Source organism: Somniosus microcephalus, chromosome 7 (genome assembly GCF_052327205.1).
Source record: "Somniosus microcephalus isolate GS21.2 chromosome 7, FLI_Smic_1.0, whole genome shotgun sequence".
NCBI classification, from domain to species: Eukaryota; Metazoa; Chordata; class Chondrichthyes; order Squaliformes; family Somniosidae; genus Somniosus; species Somniosus microcephalus.
The window spans coordinates 27,626,737-27,649,635 of NC_140993.1; the positions used below are offsets into that span (position 1 = coordinate 27,626,737).

General features: G+C 44.2%; 1 protein-coding gene across 1 annotated transcript in view; it reads right to left on the reverse strand.

The window, feature by feature from the left end:
* The window catches only part of LOC147114571 (uncharacterized), a 29,815-nt gene continuing 6,916 nt past the window's right edge, over nucleotides 1-22,899 (reverse strand). Inside the window, exons 3-7 of the mRNA XM_085992330.1 lie at nucleotides 16,275-16,331; nucleotides 13,124-13,177; nucleotides 9,556-9,717; nucleotides 8,228-8,470; nucleotides 1-2,596 (exon numbers count right to left, since the gene is read on the reverse strand). Of these exons, the coding sequence (XP_085848456.1) occupies nucleotides 2,592-2,596; nucleotides 8,228-8,470; nucleotides 9,556-9,717; nucleotides 13,124-13,177; nucleotides 16,275-16,331 (521 nt within the window). The 3' untranslated portion in view covers nucleotides 1-2,591. The remainder of the gene's footprint in view (nucleotides 2,597-8,227; nucleotides 8,471-9,555; nucleotides 9,718-13,123; nucleotides 13,178-16,274; nucleotides 16,332-22,899) is intronic.

The window sequence follows — 22,899 nt, forward strand, 5'->3', positions numbered from 1 at the left end:
TCAGGTATTAAATATTTTTATTTTGCAGTTTGACAGTTTTACATATATTTACATAAAAATGAATATAAAAGTTACAGTTACCATTCACAGTTATAATAGCTTATAAACCTGCATCCACTTGTGGGGAGCAGTGAGATAAATACAAATACTTATATTCATCCAATGGCTGCACAGTGGCACTGGGTGCTGGTGAGCGAATGTTCGGTGCGTTTCAAGTTGGAGAATGCGGAGCAGAAGCTGCAGCATCTCCCCGCGAGGACATACATTTTTAGTGAGCTCTTAACCACCACACAGGCCAGGATTTTCCATTTTGCTGAAATCCCAATCTACCCGCCATCACCCCAACATATTTTCCAGAGTCAGGGTCATTTATGTAATGTCAGCGGGATTACCATTTCCCACAGCATAGCAGGGCAGTTCATAGAATCATAGAACAGCACAGCACGGAAGGAGGCCATTCAGCCCATCGAGTCTGCGCCGGCTCTTTCGAAGAGCAATCCAGTTAGTCCCACTCCCCTCCCCCGCTCTTTCCCCATATCCCTGCAATTTTTTCTCCTTCAAGTATTTATCCAATTCCCCTTTTGAAGGAGACTATTCAATCTGTTTCCACCGCCCTATCAGGCAGTGCATTCCAAATCCTAACCACTCGTTGCGTTAAAAAGTTTTTCCTCATGTCGCCTCTGGTACTTTTGCCAATCACCTTAAATCTGTGCCCCCTGTTTATTGACCCTTCGGCCATTGGAAACAGTTTCTCTCCATCTACTCTTTCTAAACCCTTCATGATTTTTAAACACCTCTATCAAATCTCCTCTTAGCCTTCTCTGCTCCAAGGAGAACAACCCCAGCTTCTCCAGTCTCTCCAGTAATCCCTCATCCCTGGAACCATTCTAGTAAATCTCTTCCGTACCCTTCACGTCCTTCCGGAAGTGTGGTGCCACATAAGAAGATATTAGAACGGGTGACCAAAAGCTTGGTCAAAAAGCTGGGTAGAATGAGATTCCACCAAAATGGAAAAGCCTGGCCTTTGTGTTAAAGGGGAATGTAGTTTTTTTTTTTAATTTGGAATTTCATGGTGCTGGGGAGCTGTAACTGAATCAACTTCCTATGGGACATTTAACATTTAATTCCCCCCCTACACTCCACATGCCATGGCAATGCTGGGCACGGGGAACGCTGACATGCCCCATGATGCCACGGCACAAATAATTGGAAATACAATGGATAACATAGTCCTGTTATTTGTATTCCCTTTGAATATGCCTGTCCCTACTTGGGTACATGCATCCTTGTCACTTCCAACAGAAAATCTTGGCAGTGGTGGGAGTGAGCAGTGGTGCGCAGAACAGCACCCGAAGAAATTTCTGTCCCCAAGCCATCTGTTGGAGTTACGCTCAGGAGCCGGAATAACTGCGGCAGGAGATCCTGGCCAGTGTGTGTGGAATGGGGAAACTTGGGAGTGCTAGTTTCCTCGCTCCCCTCTCCATCTCCGTAACCTCCTCCAGCCTTACAACCCTACGAGAACTCTGCGTTCCTCCAACTCTGGCCTCTTGAGCATCCCCAATTCCTTCGCCCCACTGTTGACAGCCGAGCCTTTAGGTCACAAGTTCGGGAATTCCCTCCCTAAACCTCTCTACCTCTCTCTCCTCCTTTAAAACGCTCCTTAAAACCTACCTCTTTGACCAAGCTTTTGGTCACCTGTCCTAATAGCTTCTTATGTGGCTCGGTGTCAAATCTTGTCCAATGACGCTCCTGTGAAGCGCCTTGGGACGTTTTACTATGTTAAAGGTGCTATATAAAATGTAAGTTGTTGTTGTTCTTTACAGAGGCTGTCTTGGGACCATACAATACAAGCTGTGCTGAGCTCCCCTAACGTCTTACTAAATAAGTGCACTGCCTCATGATAGTGAGCTGGGAGACCCCGGGTTCTCACCAGTGCAGTCAGCTACTTGATCTCAATAGGTAGAATGCTACACTTGGGTTAGGGAAAGGTAGTTGTGCAGAAGTGCCGAGACTTACAAAGCCGATGGTACAGCCAAGGAAATGAGCAAACCTGTATCTTAAGAACATAAGAATTAGGAGCAGGAGTAGGCCATACGGCCCCCTCGAGCCTGCTCCGCCATTCAATAAGATCATGGGTGATCTTTGACCTCAACCCCACCTTCCCGCCCGATCCCCGTATCCTTTGATTCCCCTAGAGGACAGAAATCTATCGATCTCACTCTTGAATATACTCAATGACTGAGTATCGACTGCCCTCTGGGGTAGAGAATCTTGTTATTTAATACACTGAAACACCAATTTACTACCTGACATCATCATCCCACACTGAGCCCCTTAAACACCCATCCTTTCAAAGATGCATGCTTCTCAATAACGTTGTCTATTATTTTAAAGGTTTCTCAGAATCCCCCATTCTCAATTACCTCAGAGTTTGTAACAAAGTGTTTCACAATAAGATCTGACGATAACATTAAAAACCCAAGTTTGTAGATTGCCGAGTCCCACATGCCGTTACAAGTCATGGCAAGTCTTGGCATCCTCTGGGCCATGCTGCTCCTGTTACATCTCTTTCTCCAAGGAGTCACAGCATTTCAGGCTGGAAAAAGAAAAGAATCTCTGTAAATTTCTGAGATAAATCTCATTAATTGGCACTGATAGATCTCACCATAATGATATATATTCAAACTCATTGTTTCAAACCAACACGTGTCCAGCATTCTGCACTTTTTAGATGTATTAGTGTCTGACAAGTATAAGGAGGGAAGCTGTTAAGATCAGTAGAGAAAAAGTACTAGAGAAACTAATGGGACTAAAAGCCGACAAATCCCCTGGACCTGACGGTCTACATCCTAGGGTTCTAAAAGAGGTGGCTGCAGAGATAGTGGATGCATTGGTTTTGATCTTCCAAAATTCCCCGGATTCTACAATGGTCCCAACGGATTGCAAGGTAGCAAATGTAACCCTGCTATTCAAGAAAGGAGGGAGAGAGAAAACAGGGAACTACAGGACAGTTTTTTTCAGTTCTAACGAAAGGTCATCGGCCTGAAACATTAACTCTGTTTCTCTCTCCACAGATGATGCCTGACCATTTCCAGCATTTTCTGTTTTTATTTCGGATTTCCAGCGTCTGCAGTATTTCGCTTCTGAACTACAGACCAGTTAGCCTGACCTCAGTCGTCGGGAAAATGCTGGAATCCATTATTAAGGAAGTGGTTAACAGGGCACTTAGAAAATCATAATATGATTAGGCAGAGTCAACATGGTTTTATGAAAGGGAAATCATGTTTGACAAATTTTTTGAGGATGTAACTAGCAGGGTAGATAAAGAGGTACCAGTGGATGTAGTATATTTGGATTTCCAAAAGGCATTCGATAAGGTGCCACATAAAAGGTTGTTACGCAAGATAAGGTTAACAGACAGAAAACAGAGAGTAGGGATAAACGGGTCTTTTTCAGGTTGGTAGGCTGTAACTAGTGGGGTGCTGCAAGGATCAGCACTGGGGCCTCAGCTATTTACAACCTATATTAATGACTTAGATGAAGGGACCGAGTGTAATGTATCCAAGTTTGCTGACGATACAAAGCTAGGTGGGACAGTAAGCTGTGAGGAGAACACAGAGTCTGCAAAGGGATATAGACTAAGTGAGTGGGCAGTAAGGTGGTAGATGGAGTATAATGTAGGGAAATGTGAGGTTATTCAATTTGGTTGGAAGAATAGAAAAACAGAGTATTTTTTAAATGGTGAAAAACTATTAAATGTTGATGTTCAGAGAGATTTAGGTGTCCTAGTACAGCACACAGAATGCTAGCATGCAGATACAGCAAACAACAAGGAAGGCAAATGGCATGTTGGCCTTTATTGCAAGGGGGTTGGAGTATAAGAGTAAGGAAGTCTTGCTACAATTGTACAGGGCCTTGGTGAGACCACACCTGGAGTACCTTGCACAGTTTTGGTCTCCTTATCTAAGGAAGGATATACTTGCCTTGGAGGCGGTGCAACAAAGGTTCACTAGATTGATTCCTGGGATGAGAGGGCTGTCCTATGATGAGAGATTGAGTAGAGTGGGCCTATACTCTGGACTTTAGAAGAATGAGGGGTGATCTCATTGAAACATACAAGACTCTGAGGGGGATTGACAGGGTAGATGCTGAGAGGTTGTTTCCCTGGCTGGAGAGGTCTAGAACTGGGGGGGCATAGTCTCAGGAGAAGGAGTCGGCTTTTTAAGCCTGAAGATGAGGAGGAATTTCTTCACTCAGAGGGTTGTGAATCTTTGGAATTCTCTGCCCCAGAGGGCTGTTGATGCTCTGTCGTTGAGTATATTCAAGGCTGAGATCGATAGATTTTTGGACTCTAGGGGAATCAAGGGATATGGAGATCGGGCAGGAAAGTGGAGTTGAGGTCGATGATCAGCCATGATTTTATTGAATGGCGGAGCAGGCTCGAGGGGCCATATGGCCGACTCCTGCTCCTATTTCTTATGTACTTTTGTTCGTATGCACACTTCACCTTACTCTGCTCAGCAGTTGTGCTAATTGACAATCAAACTCATGTGGAGCATAAACACTGGCATGGACTTGTTGGGCTGAATGGCCTATTTGTGTGCTGTAAATACGATGTAACTCTGTAAACATACAGCAGTATATTTGAGACAGTTTCCCCTCTCTCCGTCTCCAGAACCCATACAGCAGAGTTAGAGGAGGACGCTCAAAGTGGACAAACTGTAGTCATCAGAGCAGCTTCTTTAGAGGTTTAATGATACTAAATAACGGATGATTAATCCCTGATAAGTCTGACATGATACAGAAGCTACTGATTATATGCCAGTTATAGTTTTTCCCAAGTCGCTTTATAATCAGGCTTTTAGTAACAGAAGAATCAGAATACTGAGAATAATCAATCTAATAAATGCTGTTTCCCACTCACTGACAAATGAACTCGTAGAATCATAGAATAGTACAGCACAGAAGGAGGCCATTCGGCCCATCGAGTCTGCGCTGGCTCTTTCGAAGAGCAATCCAGTTAGTCCCACTTTCCCGCTCTTTCCCCATATCCCTGCAATTTTTTCTCCTTCCAGTATTTATCCAATTCCCTTTTGCAGGCTACTATTGAATCTGTATCCACCACCCTATCAGGCAGCGCATTCCAAATCCTAACCACTCGCTGCGTTAAAAAGTTTTTCCTCATGTCGCCTCTGGTTCTTTTGCCAATCACCTTAAATCTGTGCTCTCTGGTCATCGACCCTTCAGCCATTGGAAACAGTTTCTCTTTGTTTACTCTATCTAAACCCTTCATGATTTTAAACACCTCTATCAAATCTCCTCTTAGCCTTCTCTGCTCTAAGGAGAAGCTCATGTAACTATTTGCAGTACCTAATGAACTGTATGCCCTACAAATATTGGAAATGAGAAGCAACTGTGAGCATAGGAAACCAGGTCAACAGCAAATAATTATATATTCTATCAGAATCAAGTATGTAAGTTGAAGTCCCTGCTCAAAGGGCCAAATGGCCGACTCCTGCCCCTATTGTATGTTCTTATGTAATGCATGCTTCTATAATGCTACTTCAGGAAGTAATGGTTAACTCTGCATTTGAACTTCTGCATGTAAAGGACAGAGAGCCCATCAACAACAGTGCCTGAGAAAAGACAGCACAAACAATCTGGGAAGCTTCACCGCTAAAATTCTGTGCAGGGACTTTTTGAATTAACATGGGACATTCAGGTGCAATTGCAACAGCTTCTGCTGTAAACATTAAATGTTGACCCAGCAGGCGCATGGGAACACCATCACCTCCAAGTTCCCCTCCCAGTTACACACCATCCTGATTTGGAAGTATATCGGCCGTTCCTTCATCGTCGCTGGGTCAAAATCCTGGAACTCCCTCCCTAACAGCACCGTGGGAGTACCTTCACCACACGGACTGCAGCGGTTCAAGGCGACGGCTCACCACCACCTTCTCAAGGGCAACTAGGGATGAGCAATAAATGCTGGCTGACATGAATCAGTCATTCATGAAAGAAAGACTTATGAAATAATACTGAGCGGCCTGCCGGTGGCACTGTCCTGGGAGAGTATAAATACTCGGGCATGGGCCCAGCTTGCGCAGGACATTCTTAACAGGAACTAGTGAAGGACACAACTAGACCTTCATGTTGTAAAACAGTTGATTAAAGCTTTGTTTAACGCTTAGACCAAGTGCCTAGTAGTTTTCTTACGTCACTGGCCTTGCCAGCGACGTCCATGAATGAATAAAAAAAAACACCCAGCAATTCTTGTGGTGCTAATTTAGGATTGATATCAGGCAGTTCTTCTTTACGTATCAACATATGGGAATAGACTTCTTGGTAAAACAGTGGAATCATTTAAGAAGCAAGTATGTGCTGTGTTGAGAAAACTTCAGATCCTTTCTGGATAGAGGAGCCTTCCTCACCCACATCTGTTTTGTGATCTTGTGAACAGAGCAGTATTCTGTTACTGATTCACTGAATACTGTAAATTAAGAACTGTTTCATGGTGCTGAGCAATCCTCCTATTCCACACTTGAAAGTCAGATCTTTTGTGAACTTGTAAAATTGATAATATTTGTACAGCCCCAACGCTGATAAGTCAATTTCATACCCATCGAGCTAATTAGTGTCAGCCGTGGCTCAGTGGGTGGCACTCTCGCCTGAGTCAGAAGGTTATGGGTTCAAGCCCCACTCCAGGGACTTGAGCACATGAAGCTAGGCTGACACTCCAGTGCAGTGCTGAGGGAGTGCTGCACTGTCAGAGGTGCCACCTTTCTCAGGTAGATATAAAAGATCCCACGGCACTATTACAAAGAAGAGCAGGGGAGTTATCCCCAGTGGCCTGGCCAATATTTACCCCTTAACCAACATCACTAAAAACAGATTATCACATTGCTGTTTGTGGGAGCTTGCTGTGCGCAAATTGGCTGCCGCATTTCCCACATTACAACAGTGACTACGCTTCAAAAAGTACTTCATTGGCTGTAAAGCGCTTTGAGACGTCCGGTAGTCGTGAAAGGCACGATATAAATGCAAGTCTTTCTTAATGACTCGGTGCATTTCATCTCCCTAAGGGTAAATTAAATTATTTTTTAACTCTCCCTTTTTGTACCTTCTCCCTCCCTCCCCTCCCCAGTGTACCTCATTCCCCAGCTGACCAGGGACGGGAGTAACTTGTTCCCTTGCCTCTAACAAAACCACCTTTAAAACAATTGTCGGGAGGAGCACAAGAGTGGCTTGTCTTCAGACCTTCCCTTTGTTGGGAAAGCATCTCACCTTCACTTGCTAACTTAGGTACGGTCATTGGGAGTAGATTCTGACTTTGTGCGATAGTGTAAAATGGGGGATAGCGAATCGGCAGCCTGATGTACATCTCTCCTGATTTTTATTTCCATTGACTTCAATGTTTTACTCTATCAAAATCAAAATCTAACCCAATGAATGTCAAAATTCACCATGTGGGTATGATTCTTCCATCTGACCAGTGCAAGGCACTGTCCAGTGGTCCTTGAACAACATAAAGTCACATATAAGATAAGATGTAGGAGCAGGAGTCGGTCATTTGGCCCCTCGAGCCTGCTCCGCCATTCAATAAGATCATGGCTGATCTGATCTTGGCTTCAACTCCACTTCCCTGCCCGCTCCCCATGACCCTTGACTCCCTTATCGTTCAAAAATCTGTCTATCTCCACCTTAAATATATTCAATGACCCAGCCTCCACAGCTCTCTGGGGAAGAGAATTCCAAAGATTCACGACCCTCTGAGAGAAGAAATTCCTCCTCATTTCCGATTTAAATGAGTGCCCGCTTATTCTGAAACTATGCCCTCTAGTTCTAGATTCCCCCATGAGGGGAAACATCATCTCTGCATCTACCCTATCAAGCCCCTTCAGAATCTTATATGTTTCAATAAGATCCCCTCTCATTCTTCTAAACTCCAATGAGTATAGGCCCAACCTGCTCAACCTTCATAAGACAACCCCCTTCATCTCCGGAATCAACCTCGTGAACCTTCTCTGAACTGCCTCCAATGCAAGTATATCCTTCCTTAAATAAGGAGCCCAAAACTGTACGCAGTACTCCAGGTGTGGTCTCACCAACACCCTGTACAGTTGTAACAGGATTTCCCTACTTATCTTATAGCTGCTTACATGCAGTGTTCAATTTGCTACACTACATTTGGCTACCGTCTTTCTTTTGTTGACCGTTCTGTATGTACCTTCTTTCTCCTCGCATTCACTTTCCTCATACTCTTCTTCCCGCTCCTTCTCCTCGTCATCATCTTCATCGCTGAATTCTTCCACTACTGTGAATGTATTTCTGTCTCCGACAGTCATATTTCTCAATTTGGATCGGACAATTTCTATCGCAGTTTCCACTTGGATAGCTTCCGTGCTACTTGTGCCCATTTCACTGGGCGTGCCGCACACGTGAGACTTGGCTGTCACATCCAGAACCTTTCCTAATCAGAGAATTGAGCCAAGGTCAATGATTAGACAGGCACGCAAGAAAAATATGGACAACTGCTGCTAATCAAATCAGGATGCCAGAAATAAATGAATGCTTCAAAGAAAAGAAAATCACAAAGGGATTTAATTGTCTCTGGGCTTTTTTTTAGCGCAATGATTAACTTTTTTGCATAAAATTCCTTTCTGCATTACAGTTGTTATCTCATTTATTTAAAGCAGGTGAACGATAGCATTGAAATAACACAGTAATTTTACATGAACGCATTCAGCAGTGCCCTACCAGAGCAAACGTACTCCCTTAATCTATCCAGTTCAGCCAAGTAACTAGATAATCTAAAAGAAAACTAGTTTTCTCCCAACCGTTTCCTATGTGCTGAGTATAGTTGGTGGTTAGTGATTTATACTCTTTCAATGATACCCATCAAATTCTAGCCTCGCAGGACAATGTTGCCTATGGGGATCTGGCCACTTCACATTGATGTTGTCTAAATTAAACATCATAAGAAAAGATGTCAGGCCACCTCAACTGCTTTTAATTCATTTTAAGTATAAGAACATAAGAATTAGGAGCAGGAGTAGGCCATATGACCCCTTGAGCCTGCTCCGCCATTCAATAAGATCATGGCTGATCTTCGAGAACAACTCCACTTTCCCGCCCGATCCCCATATCCCTTGATTTCCTTAGTGTCCAGGTATCTATCGATCTCAGCCTTGAATACACTCCACGACTGAGCATTCACAGCCCTCTGGGGTGGAGAATTCCAAAGATTCACAACCCTTTGAGTGAAGAAATTTTTCCTCATCTCAGTTCCTAAATGGCCGACCCCTTATTCTGAGACTGAGGCGCCCTAGTGCTAGACTCTCCAACCAGGGGATTTTATATGATTTTATATTATTCTCATTTGATTATGAACGGCTGCCAGTCTAGACAGTTGACTAAATGAAACGGTACAGACTGTAAAGAGCTCCTTTTTAGCTCTGAGATATAACCATGGACCAGCAATAAAAGCTCATTGTTTTAATCTCAGATTGAAGAAATAAAGAACGCAACATTCAGGCAAAGAGTCCACCCACGTACCATGTTCTGTGTTTGTACTCGTTGCTGGCTCCACAAAGTTATCTGAGTCGGATAACAACATAGTCGTCATAATGGACACATTGTTGTTAGAACCAAAGATGCAATTGTTTAGACTTGAGTTGCAGATGCAGATCTTGCATATTACTGGAGACTGGAACTGTCCTGCTAGGAAAAAAGGTAAAAACTCAGCTGACCACCTCATATTTCACCACAGGTTATGTCTCATTTTGAAGGTTGGAAGGACTACCCAGACTCATTTTGGAGGACAATATCAATTAAGGCAGGGAAATAAATAATTTCAGTGATGAGCGAAGTAACGTTACGTGACACGGGCGTTTATCCAAGGTTGTCTGCCAAGGTTAGAGAAGACGATCAGGAGAACCCTGACGGAAATTCCACCTCAATATTGCTGAACTGTAAACCTTTTCAAATGGCGCTGGAACTTTCTACTCTTTTGGCAAAATCCAACATCATCAGTTCTCACTTAGGCCTCCCCACCCACTTCCTCCCTCCCCCCCCCCCCCCAACGCCCCCCAGGCTCGGTAAATGTCAGTCCTGCACAGCCACCGTCCCCTCTCCCCTGGAATTAAACTAAGGGCCTGCTGTTTAGATTCACCAGTATGCCCCTCCCCCTGTGGCATTTAAATTAGGCTCCTCTCTTTAAAAGCCCCACGGTCTTAGACCAAAGGTCTTCATTCACCTCAGGCCCAGCTCAATTTCTGTTATTCTTCATTTTCTGTTCCACAGCCACAGTGCTCAGCGGCCGAACTGAAATTCGATCCCTTCCACCAATCACCCCTCCCCCTACACTTCCGTTCCCCCCCCACCCCCAACAAGGCATCATTCTTGCACACACCCCACTTGAACCCTACCTTCCTCCCTCCCAACTTGAGCTTTTTTGGCAATGGGACTGCCCCCAAAACCGAGCAGGATTTTGCCCCACCAAAACCAACACCTGCCTCCCCTCCAACTAATGAACACCATTTTGGCCATTCACAACTCTTCCCCCGCCCCCCTCCCCCAGCAGCAAGTTGACCATCCGGAACCCCTCCTACTGACAGAGCAGCTTTTGATTCCTCCAGCCCCACAGAGCTGTTTTTAAGCCCCTTCCTTTCTTCACTCCCTCTCTCCCCCATACCCACCGCTTGACACGGCCCCTCCCAGGAAAATGGGCGGACATTTTAAAATCGCCGGTAGGACTTGCCCGCCGAGGTCCTGCCATCTTCCCGCAGGTTCCGATTTTAACATGCTTTTCTCAGCAGTACTTCCCGTACTCCATCCCTCGGGAATTTCCTGAGGGTCGGGTCGCCGCCGGCAAGGCAAGAGGCCCAAAAGTCGACTGCTCCAAACGGGCGAGCCACCTCTGGAGGGGCGGCAGGTGCCAGCCGCTGACTCAATGATTGAAACGAAGCCCGTGGCCCAATTACGGGCCGGGGTCAGGTCTCCCGGTTGGGCCGCGCACTCGGTGCACGCCACCAGTTATAGAGCTCAAAACAGGCCGCAACTGATTCCCACCCCACCCTTTGTGTAGGTGCGGAAGTCTGGAGAAATTTGACAGATGAAACATCATACGCTGACGTTCTCTGTAACCGGCTTCCCCTTAATTGGCCTGCTATGCCCGCCGGGCGGGCTTAACAAGGTCAATCAAGGGAAAATACTGTGGGTTGGCCACAAGTCGATGGAGGCGGGACTAAAACCCGACAAGCAGCAGTCCCACCTCCAACACGCCCCCATTGGCAAAATCACCCCCTGATGTCTGAAACATTGGCCTCGAGTTTTCCGCCGGTTCAGCCAAATCCGGCTGGAATCGGGGCCAAACCGGCACAAAAGATAGCGGAATTTGAAACGCAAGTTACGTCAAGCGTAAGTCGAGCTTCCGCAATCTTTAACGCAAGCTTAAAAAAAAATCGCGCCGGAAGCAAAACTGGCCACATCCCCAGATCGCAATAATGATCATGACGAGTTTCCCCCGACTGCGCCCAATCCAGAGAGGACGCTCTTCAAATTCACCTTGTTTTTTTTCTTTAAGCGCACGAGTGCTGGTAGGGATGTTTTAAAAGTTTTTACATATTAAGAATGATTTAATTTACTAAGAAACTGACCAGTGAAACTAGTAAATAGTTCGGTGTAGTATTTTAAAAAAAAGTCATTTTCAGTGATTTAAATTAAGGTTACTCGCAGGTGGGGGACTGGACACTCTTATTAAAAATGCTTATGTTTTGTGATAAACCCCATTTTCAGCTGTATGATTAAACTGCGCCAGGTCACCGCTCTTAAACCCATCGAGGAATTTTTTTTAATGCAAAAGAATAAAAATAAACGATTGCGTTCTATTACGCTGCCCGCTTGCGCTGGTTCACGGACGATTTTACGCTCGTGACTGTGCAAATGGCATTGGGCGGAAACTTGAACCCTGACTTTGGAAAAACAGCGCAATTTGCGCCCATAGATACATAGAAGATAGGAGCAGGAGTAGGCCATTCGGCCCCTCGAGCCTGCTCCCCATAACCCATCACTCCCTTATCGTTCAAAAATCTGTCTATCTCCACCTTAAATATATTCAATGACCCAGCCTCCACAGCTCTCTGGGGAAGAGAACTCCAAAGATTCACGACCCTCAGATAAGAAATTCCTCCTCATCTCCGTTTTAAATGGGCGACCCCTTATTCTGAAACTATGCCCCCAAGTTCTAGATTCCCCCATGAGGGGAAACATCCTCCCTGCATCTACCCTGTCAAGCCCCTTCAGAATCTTATATGTTTCAATAAGATCACCTCTCATTCTTCTAAACCCCAATGAGTATAGGCCCAACCTTTCTTCATAAGACAACCCCTTCATCTCAGGAATTAACCTAGTGAACCTTCTCTGAACTGCCTCCAATGCAAGTACCTGTATATCCCTCCTTAAATAAGGCGACCACAACTGTAGGCAGTACTCCAGGTGTAGTCTCACCAACGCCATGTACAGTTGTAGTAAGACCTCCCTACTTTTATACTCCATCCCCCTTGTAATAAAGGCCAACATTCATAGAAACATAGAAAGTAGGAGCAGAAGTAGGCCATTCGGCCCCTCGAGCCTGCTCCGCCATTTAATGCGATCATGGGTGATCATCCAAATTCAGTACCCTGTCCCTGCTTTCTCCCCCCCATATCCCTTGATCCCTTTAGCCTTAAGAAATATATCTAACTCCTTCTTGAATATATTTAATAAGTTGGCCTCCACTGCCTTGTGTGGTAGAGAATTCCACAGGTTCACCACTCTCTGGGTGAAGAAATTCCTCCTCATCTCAGTCCTAACTGGCTTACCCCTTATCCTTAGTTTCCTGATCGCACCCAAAGCGGGAACTCCGCCCCACTATGTTGAGCTGCTACCCTGATCTATTCCATTAAGGTCATTGCTCAGATACTCCCCTGCGGTGAAGTAACCAAAATAGATTCGGGAGGTCAGATTGCTCAGTTTTGACATTGGCGTTGTTACGCCCCTAAATGCGGCGTCTGGGCTGTGACATCTGGGGAGCAGTGGATACTTTCAAAAATGCTTATATAATTAATTAAAATAAAGAACTCACTCTGAGGGGACGATGCTTCTACAGGACTTGGCGGCACTGAAGCGTGAGGTCTTGCTGTAGAACAGAATTATGACAAATTAGAAACTGACCTTTTATGCATCCTCTGTCCCTTCGCCCAGCGTTTGTGACAGTCCTGTAGCTGCTTTAGCCCCACTCTCAGAGACGCCCTCTCTAAACCCCTCCACATCTGCTTCGCCCTCCTACTTTAAAGCCCTTCTCAAAACCCATCTTTTGAACCAGGCTTTCGGTCCTCCCCCCTTAACTCCCCCCCCAAGGCTTGATGCTCATCTGGGAAGTGCCTCAAGACATTGTTGCATTAAATTCACTGTATAAACGCAAATTATCATTGGTGCGTGATAAAATGCACCAATCTAACTACTCAATGCATACATAAATATATACAAAAATATAAAGCAGAAGAAATCAGCCATTGTTGAAATGTTATTGGAATTCTAAATTGGGGCTGTAAAGACGCTAAGGAATTAGGTCTCAGTTGTGAGTTAGAAGGTCGTGGTTTTAAGTCCCACTTGAACACATAATCTAGGGCTGACACTCCAGTGCAGTGCTGAGGGAGTGCTGCACTGTCGGAGGTGCCGTCTTTCAGATGAGACGTTAAACCGAGGCCCTGTCTGCTCTCTCAGGTGGACATAAAAGATCCCACGGCACTATTTCGAACAAGAGCAGGGGAGTTATCCCTGGTGGCCTGGCCAATATTTATCCCTCAACTAAAATCTAAAAACAGGTTATCTGGTCATTATCACATTGCTGTTTGTGGGAGCTTGCTGTGCGCAAATTGGCTGCCGTGTTTCCTACATTACAGCAGTGATGACACTTCAAAAAGTACTTCATTGGTTGTAAAGTGCTTTGAGACGTCCTGAGATCGCGAAAGAAGTTATATAAATACAAATTCTTTCTTTCTAGTGGAAATACAGCAGAGAATGACGCCGGAGTGCAGCAGTGCCCGAGCTCTCAGTTTGGAAACTGTGCTTTGTATTCCAGTCCTGAGTTCACACACAGGCTTCCTCCAGGGACCAGGAGGAGAAGCTAACGTGTTTGGGGAAGGTGGCGGGGTGGAGAGTGAGCAGTGAGCAGATCCAGCATTGCTCAAGCATCAGGGAGTAGCTTTGATGACATCTACAGAAATGTCTACTGCCTTGACTGTAATGGGGGAAGTAGAAAAATAAAAATAATATTTTTTTAAAGGCATATTTAAACTGTTCACCATTGGAAAACCACCATGATGTGCTGGCAGCAATCAAATATTTATTTCTTCCAGGATTCATTAGCTACCTTTTTATTCATTTAAATCCCATTGCTAATTAAATTTCAATGTAGGCAAATGTGAAGTCATCCACTTTGGACCTTAACAGGAGATATCAGATTACTTTCTAAATGGTGAAAAGCTAGAAACAGTGGATGTCCAAAGAGACTTAGGGGTCCAGGTACATAGATCATTAACATGTCATGGACAGATACAGAAAATAATCAAAAAGGCTAATGGAACGCTGGCCTTTATATCGAGAGGACTAGAACACAAGGGGGCAGAAGTTATGCTGCAGCTGTACAAAGCCCTGGTTAGACCACACCTGGAGTACTGTGAGCAGTTCTGGGCACCACACCTTAGGAAGGATATATTGGCCTTGGAGGGAGTGCAGCGTAGGTTTTCCAGAATGATACCTGGACTCTAAGAGTTAAATTATGAAGAGCGATTACACAAACTAGGGATGTATTCCTTGGAATTTAGAAGGTTAAGCGGGATCAAAACATTTTCAGGATATTAAGGGGAACAGATGGGGTAGAGAGAGAGAAACTATTTCCGCTGGTTGGGGATTCTAGGACAAGGGGGCATATTCAAAAAATTAGAGCCAGACCTTTCAGGAGTGAAGTTAGGAAACACTTCTACACACAAAGGGTGGTAGAAGTTTGGAACTCTCTTCCGCAAACAGCAATTGATGCGAGATCAATTGTTAATTTTAAATCTCAGATCGATAGATTTTTGTTAACCAAAGGTATTAAGGGATATGGGGCAAAGGCGGTTATTACAGATCAGCCCTGATCTCACTGAATGGTGGAGCAGGCTCCAGGGGCTAAATGGCCTACTCCTGTTCCTATGTTTCTAAATACATACATAGTTTGGCAACTCTTTAAATAGTTATACAACAAAATTACAAAAAATTCTTCAGTTCAATCTTGTAGCACCAATTCTATGTTAGTCTGAATTGTACATCCGTACTTCCAGCAGTGAGAACTAACTCAGATCTATCAGCCTTTTCCTAACACAGCCCTTTAGATTCACTGTAATGGGAAGGAAGGGAAACTGTGCTCTTATTCTTACAATACCTTCTGGGCAAAAAAAAACTACAGATTTATGAAAAAGGGCAATTATTAAAAATGTATTTGGTTGAATTTTAAGAAATTGAGCATGAAGATTTATCTGATGGAATCGCTTTATCTGTTCAGCTATTTCAGCTATGAGGAAAGATTGGAGAGGCCGGGGTTGTTTCCTTTGAAACAGAGGAGGCTGAGGGGCGATTTAATTGAGGTGTATAAAATTATGAGGGGCCTGGATAGAGTGGATAGGAAGGACCTGTTTCCCTTAGCAGAGAGGTCAATAACCAGGGGGCACAGATTTAAAGTCATCGGTGGAAGGATTAGAGGGGAGTTGAGGAGAACTTTTTTCACCCAGAGGGTGGTGGGGGTCTGGAACTCACTGCCTGAAAGTGTGATAGAGGCAGAAACCCTCATCACATTTAAAAAGTACTTGGATATGCACCTGACGTGCTGTAAACTACAGGGCTACGGACCAAGAGCTGGATTAGGCTGGATAGCTCTTTGTCGGCTGGCACCGACACGATGGGCCGAATGGCCTCCTTCTGTGCTATAAATTTCTATGATTCTATGATTCAAATAAAAAGACCAAAGTTCCGATGAAGGTCCCCAGCTGAGGCATTAACCTGCCTTTCTCTTTTTAGATACTGAAGGATCTTCCAGTGTTTTTATCAGTATAATTGTGTTTTAATTTTATCCTGGGAGTTGGTTTAAGTATTTGAAAATGACCTTTGCTCTTTCCATAGGGCCCCACTGCTGACTATTTGAGCTAATTAAGAACAAGTCCATCTCCAATTCTGAAAGTACATCAATAAATACTTACTGGAAAGAGTTGGCCTCAGTAAAGAAGAAGCTGGTAGAGAGGTACTAGTAGAATGAACTGTAAGAACCAGAAGAGAAAGGTTAGCCAAACCCAGCACCAACATTTCACTATAATTAAACAAGTAAATGCATTTCCTCTTGTCTCACCCGAAAGACGGTTGTATGTTAAACCGAGGCCCCGTCTGCCCTCTCAGGTGGACGTAAAAGATCCCATGGCACCATTTTGAAGAAGAGCAGGGGGAGTTATCACTGGTGTCCTGGCCAATATTTATCCCTCACTTAAATCATATCATCTGGTCATTATCACATTGCTGTTTGTGGGAGCTTGCTGTGCACAAAATGGTTGCTGTATTTCCTACATCACAACAGTGATTACACTTCAAAAAGTACTTTGTTGGCTGTAAAGCGCTTTGGAACGTCCTGAGGTCGTGAAAGGCGCTATATAAATGCAAGTCTTTCTTTATAAAATAACTAAAAGTAATATCAAATTATTAAAATTAGATTTGCACTTTTTGCATCACTGAAATTTCATGACAACAACAACTTGTATCTGTGTAGCATCTTTAACATAGTAGAAACGTCCCAAGGGGCTTCACAGGAACGTTTTCAAACAAACTTTGGCACCGAGCCAAATGCAGTTCATGGCCATCGTGATGTAGCCAAGCTCACATTATTGGTCCCATGTTGTGCTTTGTTGTAAGCACGTGTAAATTATTATTGATCACAGTACTAGCAGAAGGAAATAATTATCTGACTGGGTGTGTTTTCTGCATTGAGTTATATTATTTGTTGTATTGGGCCATAATTTGCTGGGGCAGGGCTTCGAACAGCGTCTGCCATTAGTTCGAGTTGCCCATACATGCTTAGGTTTTTTAATTTTTTGCGAGCTGATAACGGGGCAGCGAGGGGAAACCGGCATCTGGGACTTGAGCAAACAGGGCAAGCAACTGTGTATCCCCTTAACCAATCAGATTGAAGCATTGTGAAATTAACAGGGCAAGGACTGAGAAGAAAGTGTAAGTTAGAGTGGGTGAATTCAATGTCAAATCAGGTACAGAAAGAGAAATAAAAGGAGAGAAAGTAAAATTGGATTAAGAGAGAGAGAGAAAAATGAGACAGAAAGGAAAAGTTAAAAAAAAATTACATTTCAAATTTTACCTATTTAAAATCTCCAACAACAATTAAAACCTGAAGGAATGAGACTCCACACTTGCAATAGTTAATTTCCAGTGCCAGAGAGGTTGACAGGCTGTAATTAACACTTATCACATCGTTAAAAGGGTATTTAGACTGAAATGGACAAGACTTAACTTTTTGTGGCGAGTTTAGTTCGTATCTACTGTGCAAGTACAGCAACTTCACACCATTCAATGCATTTTGATGGTGAGGCTCATAGCGAGATGCCGTTTTCGTGAAGCTACCGGCGGAGCAACTCGCACAGCAACCTTTGAATATTTGAGTTTAACCACGCATCTGCCCCTCGCCTGAAGTTGCTGTGCCATTTGCGCATAAATAATGGCGAGCGCCATTAGCCTCGCCATTATTTTGACAGCAAATGACGTGCCATTATGTTATATTACACAGTTCTATATTAGAATGACTGCCACTCATCATAGAACGCTGAGCACACAGTTGCTAAACGGCTGCACCTTGTCCCTGCTGGGCAGATGTACGAGGATTGACTGTGACAGATAGTTAGTTACCAATGAATCTTGGCAGCACTGTTAATCTATCATTAGGTTTCCAGGGTAGTCCTCATGCATGCCTGAAGCATATTCTGCAGTCCCCAGTTCCCAACTGGGGAATGTCAATGGCTGCAAGCAACTATAGGGCCCTGGAAACTGCAGGCTCTTAGGTATACTTGTGGATGTTTTCGTTTACATCCAGATCAGAATTTTCCATTTCTCGCTCAGCAAAGGGGGGACCCAAGTTACCTCAGAGGTTTATGGGGTAAAATGAGGTCGGCTGACAGCTGAATAAAGAATATCAAATTCACCACAGTGAGTAATCTGAGACCAGTGACTACAATCACCATTCTACAGAGAATACTTAAAAATTAATTAAAGGACTTCAACATTTTTTGTTGTCACAATAAAGACACTGCAGAGGCTCTTCCCCAAACATATTCCACAGCTAAAATTAATTCAGTCACTTTGACTGTGATTTTCTTTCCATTCATAATGCCATGAACTCATTACGTTAGCATCTGGTATTAAATTACTGAAAACGGTTAGAATCCTAGAGACCATTAGACAGCAATGAGAGTGCAGAGGGATTCTCAAATTCTACATCAAGATATATAAATACCCAACTGCATTGGTTTTTGTCAGATGACTGAATATATACTACTACCTCAAACTAAGGACATTGTAATTAACTCTACAACCCAAAGGGAGTGCCGCAACATCTGGCCTACATTAGATACATATTACAAAATCAAAATACTGCAGATGCTGGAAATCTGAAAAAAGAAACAGAACATGCTGGAAACACTCAGCAGGTCAGGCAGCCTCTGTGGAGAGAGAAACAGAGTTAACGTTTCAGGTCGATGACCCTTCGTCAGAACTGGAAAAAGTTAGAGATGGAACAGGTTTTAAGCAGGTGTAGGGGCAGGGAAAGGGGGGAGGGGAGGAAAGAACAAAAGGGAAGGTCTGTGATAGGCTGGAAGGCAGGAGGAGATGGTAATGGGACAAGTTAAGAAACAAAAGATGAGTCTAGAGGAGGTGTAAATGGGAATGGCAGAAACATCAACAGCTGCCATCTGAAAAAATAGGGGCAGAGGTTATGGTCTGAAATTGTTGAACTCGATGTTGAGTCCAGAAGGCTGTAAAGTGCCTAATCGAAAGATGAGGTGCTGTTCCTCGAGCTTACGTTGAGCTTCGTTGGAACAATGCAAGAGGCCGAGGACAGAGAGGTCAGAGTGGGAATGGGGCGGAGAATTAAAGTGACAAGCGACCGGAAGCTCAGGGTCACGCTTACGGACGGAACGGAGGTGTTCCGCAAACCGGACACCCAATCTGTGTTTAGCCTCCCCAATGTAGAGGAGGCCGCATCATGAGCAGTGAATACAGTATACTAGATTGCAAGAAGTACAAGTAAATCGCTGTTTCACCTGGAAGGAGTGTTTGGGGCCCTGGACAGTGGGAAGGGAGGAGGTAAAAGAGCAGGTGTTGCGTCTCCTGCGCTTGCATGGGAAGGTGCCGTGGGAAGGGGAAGGGGTGCTGAGGGCGATTGAGGAGTGGACCAGGGTGTTGCGGAGGGAATGGTCCCTTCGGAATGCTGAAAGGGGAAGGGAGCGGAAGATGTGTTTGGTGGTATCACGCTGGAGGTGGCGGAAATGGTGGAGGTGATCCATTGAATGTGGAGGTTGGTGGGGTGAAAGGTGAGGACAAAGGGAACCCTATCATGGTTCTGGGAGGGAGGGGAAGGGGGAGAGCAGAAGTGCAGGAAATGGAATGGACACGATCGAGGGCCATGTCAACCATAGTAGAGGGGAATCCTCGGTTGAGGAAAAAGGAAAACATATCAGAAGCACTGGTATGGAAGATGGCATCGTCAGAACAGATGCAGCAGAGACGGAGAAACTGGGAGAATAGAGTCCTTACAGGAAGCGGGGTGGGAGGAAGTGTAGTCCAGGTAGCTGTGGGAGTCAGTGGGCTTATAGTGGATGTTTGTTGATAACCTATCCCCAGAAATGGTGACAGAAAAGTCGTGGAAGGGAAGGGAAGAGTCGGAGATGGATCATGTGAAGGCGAGGGAAAGGTGGAAATTGGAAAAAAAGTGAAAATTTTCTAGTTCAGGGAGAGAGCAGGAAACGGCACCAGTACAGTCATCAATGTACTGGAAAAAGAGGTGAGGGAGGGGTCCAGAGTAGGACTGGAACAAAGAGTGTTCCACATATCCCACAAAAAGGCAGGCATAGCTAGGGCCCATGCAAGTTCCCATAGCAACACCTTTAATTTGGAGGAAGTGGAGTCAAAGGAGAAGTTGTTCAAAGTGAGAACAAGTTCAGCCAGGCGGAGGAGGGTGGTGGTGGATGGGGACTGGTTGGGCCTCTGTTCAAGGAAGAAGTGGAGCGCCCTCAGGCCATCCTGGTGGGGGATGAAGGTGTAGAGGGATTGGACGTCCATAGTGAAAAGGAGGCGATTGGGGCCAAGAAACTGGAAACTGTTAAAGTGACGGAGGGTGTCGGAAGAGTCGCAGATGTAGGTGGGAAGAGACTGGACAAGGGGAGAAAAAATAGAGTTGAGATAGGAAGAAATCAGTTCCATGGGGCAAGAACAGGCTGAAATGATGGGTCTACCAGGGCAGTCCTTTTTGTGGATCTTGGGAAGGAGGTAGGAGCAGTATATATATATATATTGTTAGCTCAATGTCAATTTAGCAGTGCAGTTTGAATATCTGATGGCATTTAAATATTGGTAAAACGTTCATTTTTGCGTACTTTGGTCTTTATTTACTCAATAATTAGAGAAAGAAGAAGCTGCTGTTTCATTAGCTTACCAATGGTGATTGATTAATTGTGACATTAATTGGGGATCGAGTGGGAAAGTGGAGTTGAGATAGAAGATCAGCCATGATCTTATTGAATGGCGGAGGAGGCTCGAAGGGCCGTATGGCCTACTCCTGCTCCTAATGCTTAAGTTTTTATGAAATACCAAAGAGCCTACTCAGATCAGAAAACCATAGATATATAGAATGTTACAGCATTCGGGTCAAGTCTGCATCAGTATTTTCTCCACGTGAGCCACCGAATTTAATCATACTCTCCTGCTCAGTCCCCTGAACCAGTAATATTCCTCCTTTTCAAGCAACTAATTCTCTTTTTAAACAACTTATAGAATCTGCTTCATCAACAGTGCATGACAGAATTTCACAATCTAACAACCTCTGTGCAAAGAATTTTATATAATCTGCCCTTTAATTGTTTTGTGATCATCTTAAGTTCATGCCTTGTCGTTACCATCTCGCTAACCAGTGGAAACAATCTCACTATTTACCTTATCAGCTTCATAATCTTGAAGACCTCTAGCCATTCACCCCTTAACATTATCAGCACTAGGCCAAAAGCCCTAAATAAGAACATAAGAAGTAAGAGCAGGAGTAGGCCATTCGGCCCCTTGAGCCTGCTCCGCCGTTCAGTAAGATCATGGCTGATCATCCACCTCAACTCCACTTTCCCGCCCGATCCCCATATCCCTTAATTCCCCTAGAGTCCAAAAATCTATCGATCTCAGCCTTGAATATACTCAATGATTCAGAATTCTCAGCCCTCAGGGGTAGAGAATTCCAAAGATTCACAACCCTCAGTGAAGAAATTCCTCCTCATCTCAGACTTAAATGGCCGACAACTTATCCTGAGACTATGCCCTCTAGTTCTAGACACTCCAGCCAGGGGAAACAACCTCTCAGCATCTGCCCTGTCCTAACTTTCTCTTCAAAACTATAAAGCCCTCTTCCATGGTAACATCCTAATGAATCTACACTACACCTTTTCCATTGCTTTTATACCCTTCCTTTAATGAGGTGCCCACAACTGTACATAATAGTGCACCTGAAGACTAAGGCCTTGCACAAGTTTAACATTACTTCCTTGTTTTTTGTACGTTATGCCTCTAGATACTATTTTGAGGAATTGGTGGGATGTTATTATCGTCGATTAAAAACTGGCTGGATTCCCATAGGCAGAAAGTGGTTATCGATGGATTGCGGACCTGCTTGGAGACAAGTTACCAGCGATCTCCCACAGGGATCAGAGTTAGGACTGTTGCTTTTCACTATCTTCATTAATGATCTAGATATAACTGTTGGGGGAACAGTCTGCATGTTAGCCAATGACCTGTGCAAGTGTTAGGAAAGTAGATGAGAATAAACCTCTCCAGGCAAATCTTCAGGCAATGGGGGCGTTCGTATATTCATATTTATATTTTTTTATGGCCTCATCCACTTGTGGTGTAATCTTTAAAGAATTCTGTATCTTCACACCAAAGCCGCTTTGCTCTTTTACTCCATTTAGAATCTTACCATTGAAGATTTATTTCCTTTCCCTGTTTTTTCTCTCTTTATTATTTTACACATGCCATCTATTTCCCCGTGCTGCTAGCCTATCTATGCCTTCCTATTTTCTTTCACAATCTGTGCTATAAATGTAGCGTGATGTATGTGGCAAGATCAATGCTAAATATACTTATACTCTACAGGGTAAAGTACTGAGGTCTGTTGAGAAGGAACGAGATCTTGGTATAATTGTACATAATGCCCTTAAGGTTCATGACCAGTGCCATGAAGCGACAGGCAAAGCAAATAGAATATTGCTTTGTACTATCGTACCTTTTGTTATTTAATCTCTCCTGACCTCCACCCTATCACGGACCTTCCCTTTTGTTCTTTCCTCCCCTCCCCCCTTTCCCTGCCCCCGCACTTGCTTAAAATCTGTTACATCTCTAACTTTTTCCAGTTCTGACGAAGGGTCATCGACGTGAAACGTTAACTCTGTTTCTCTCTCCACAGATGCTGCCTGACCTGCTGAGTGTCTCCAACATTTTCTGTTCTTATTTCAGATTTCCAGCATCCGCAGTATTTTGCTTTTGTAAGAATATTAGGTTGCAGCGACAGAATGATTCAGC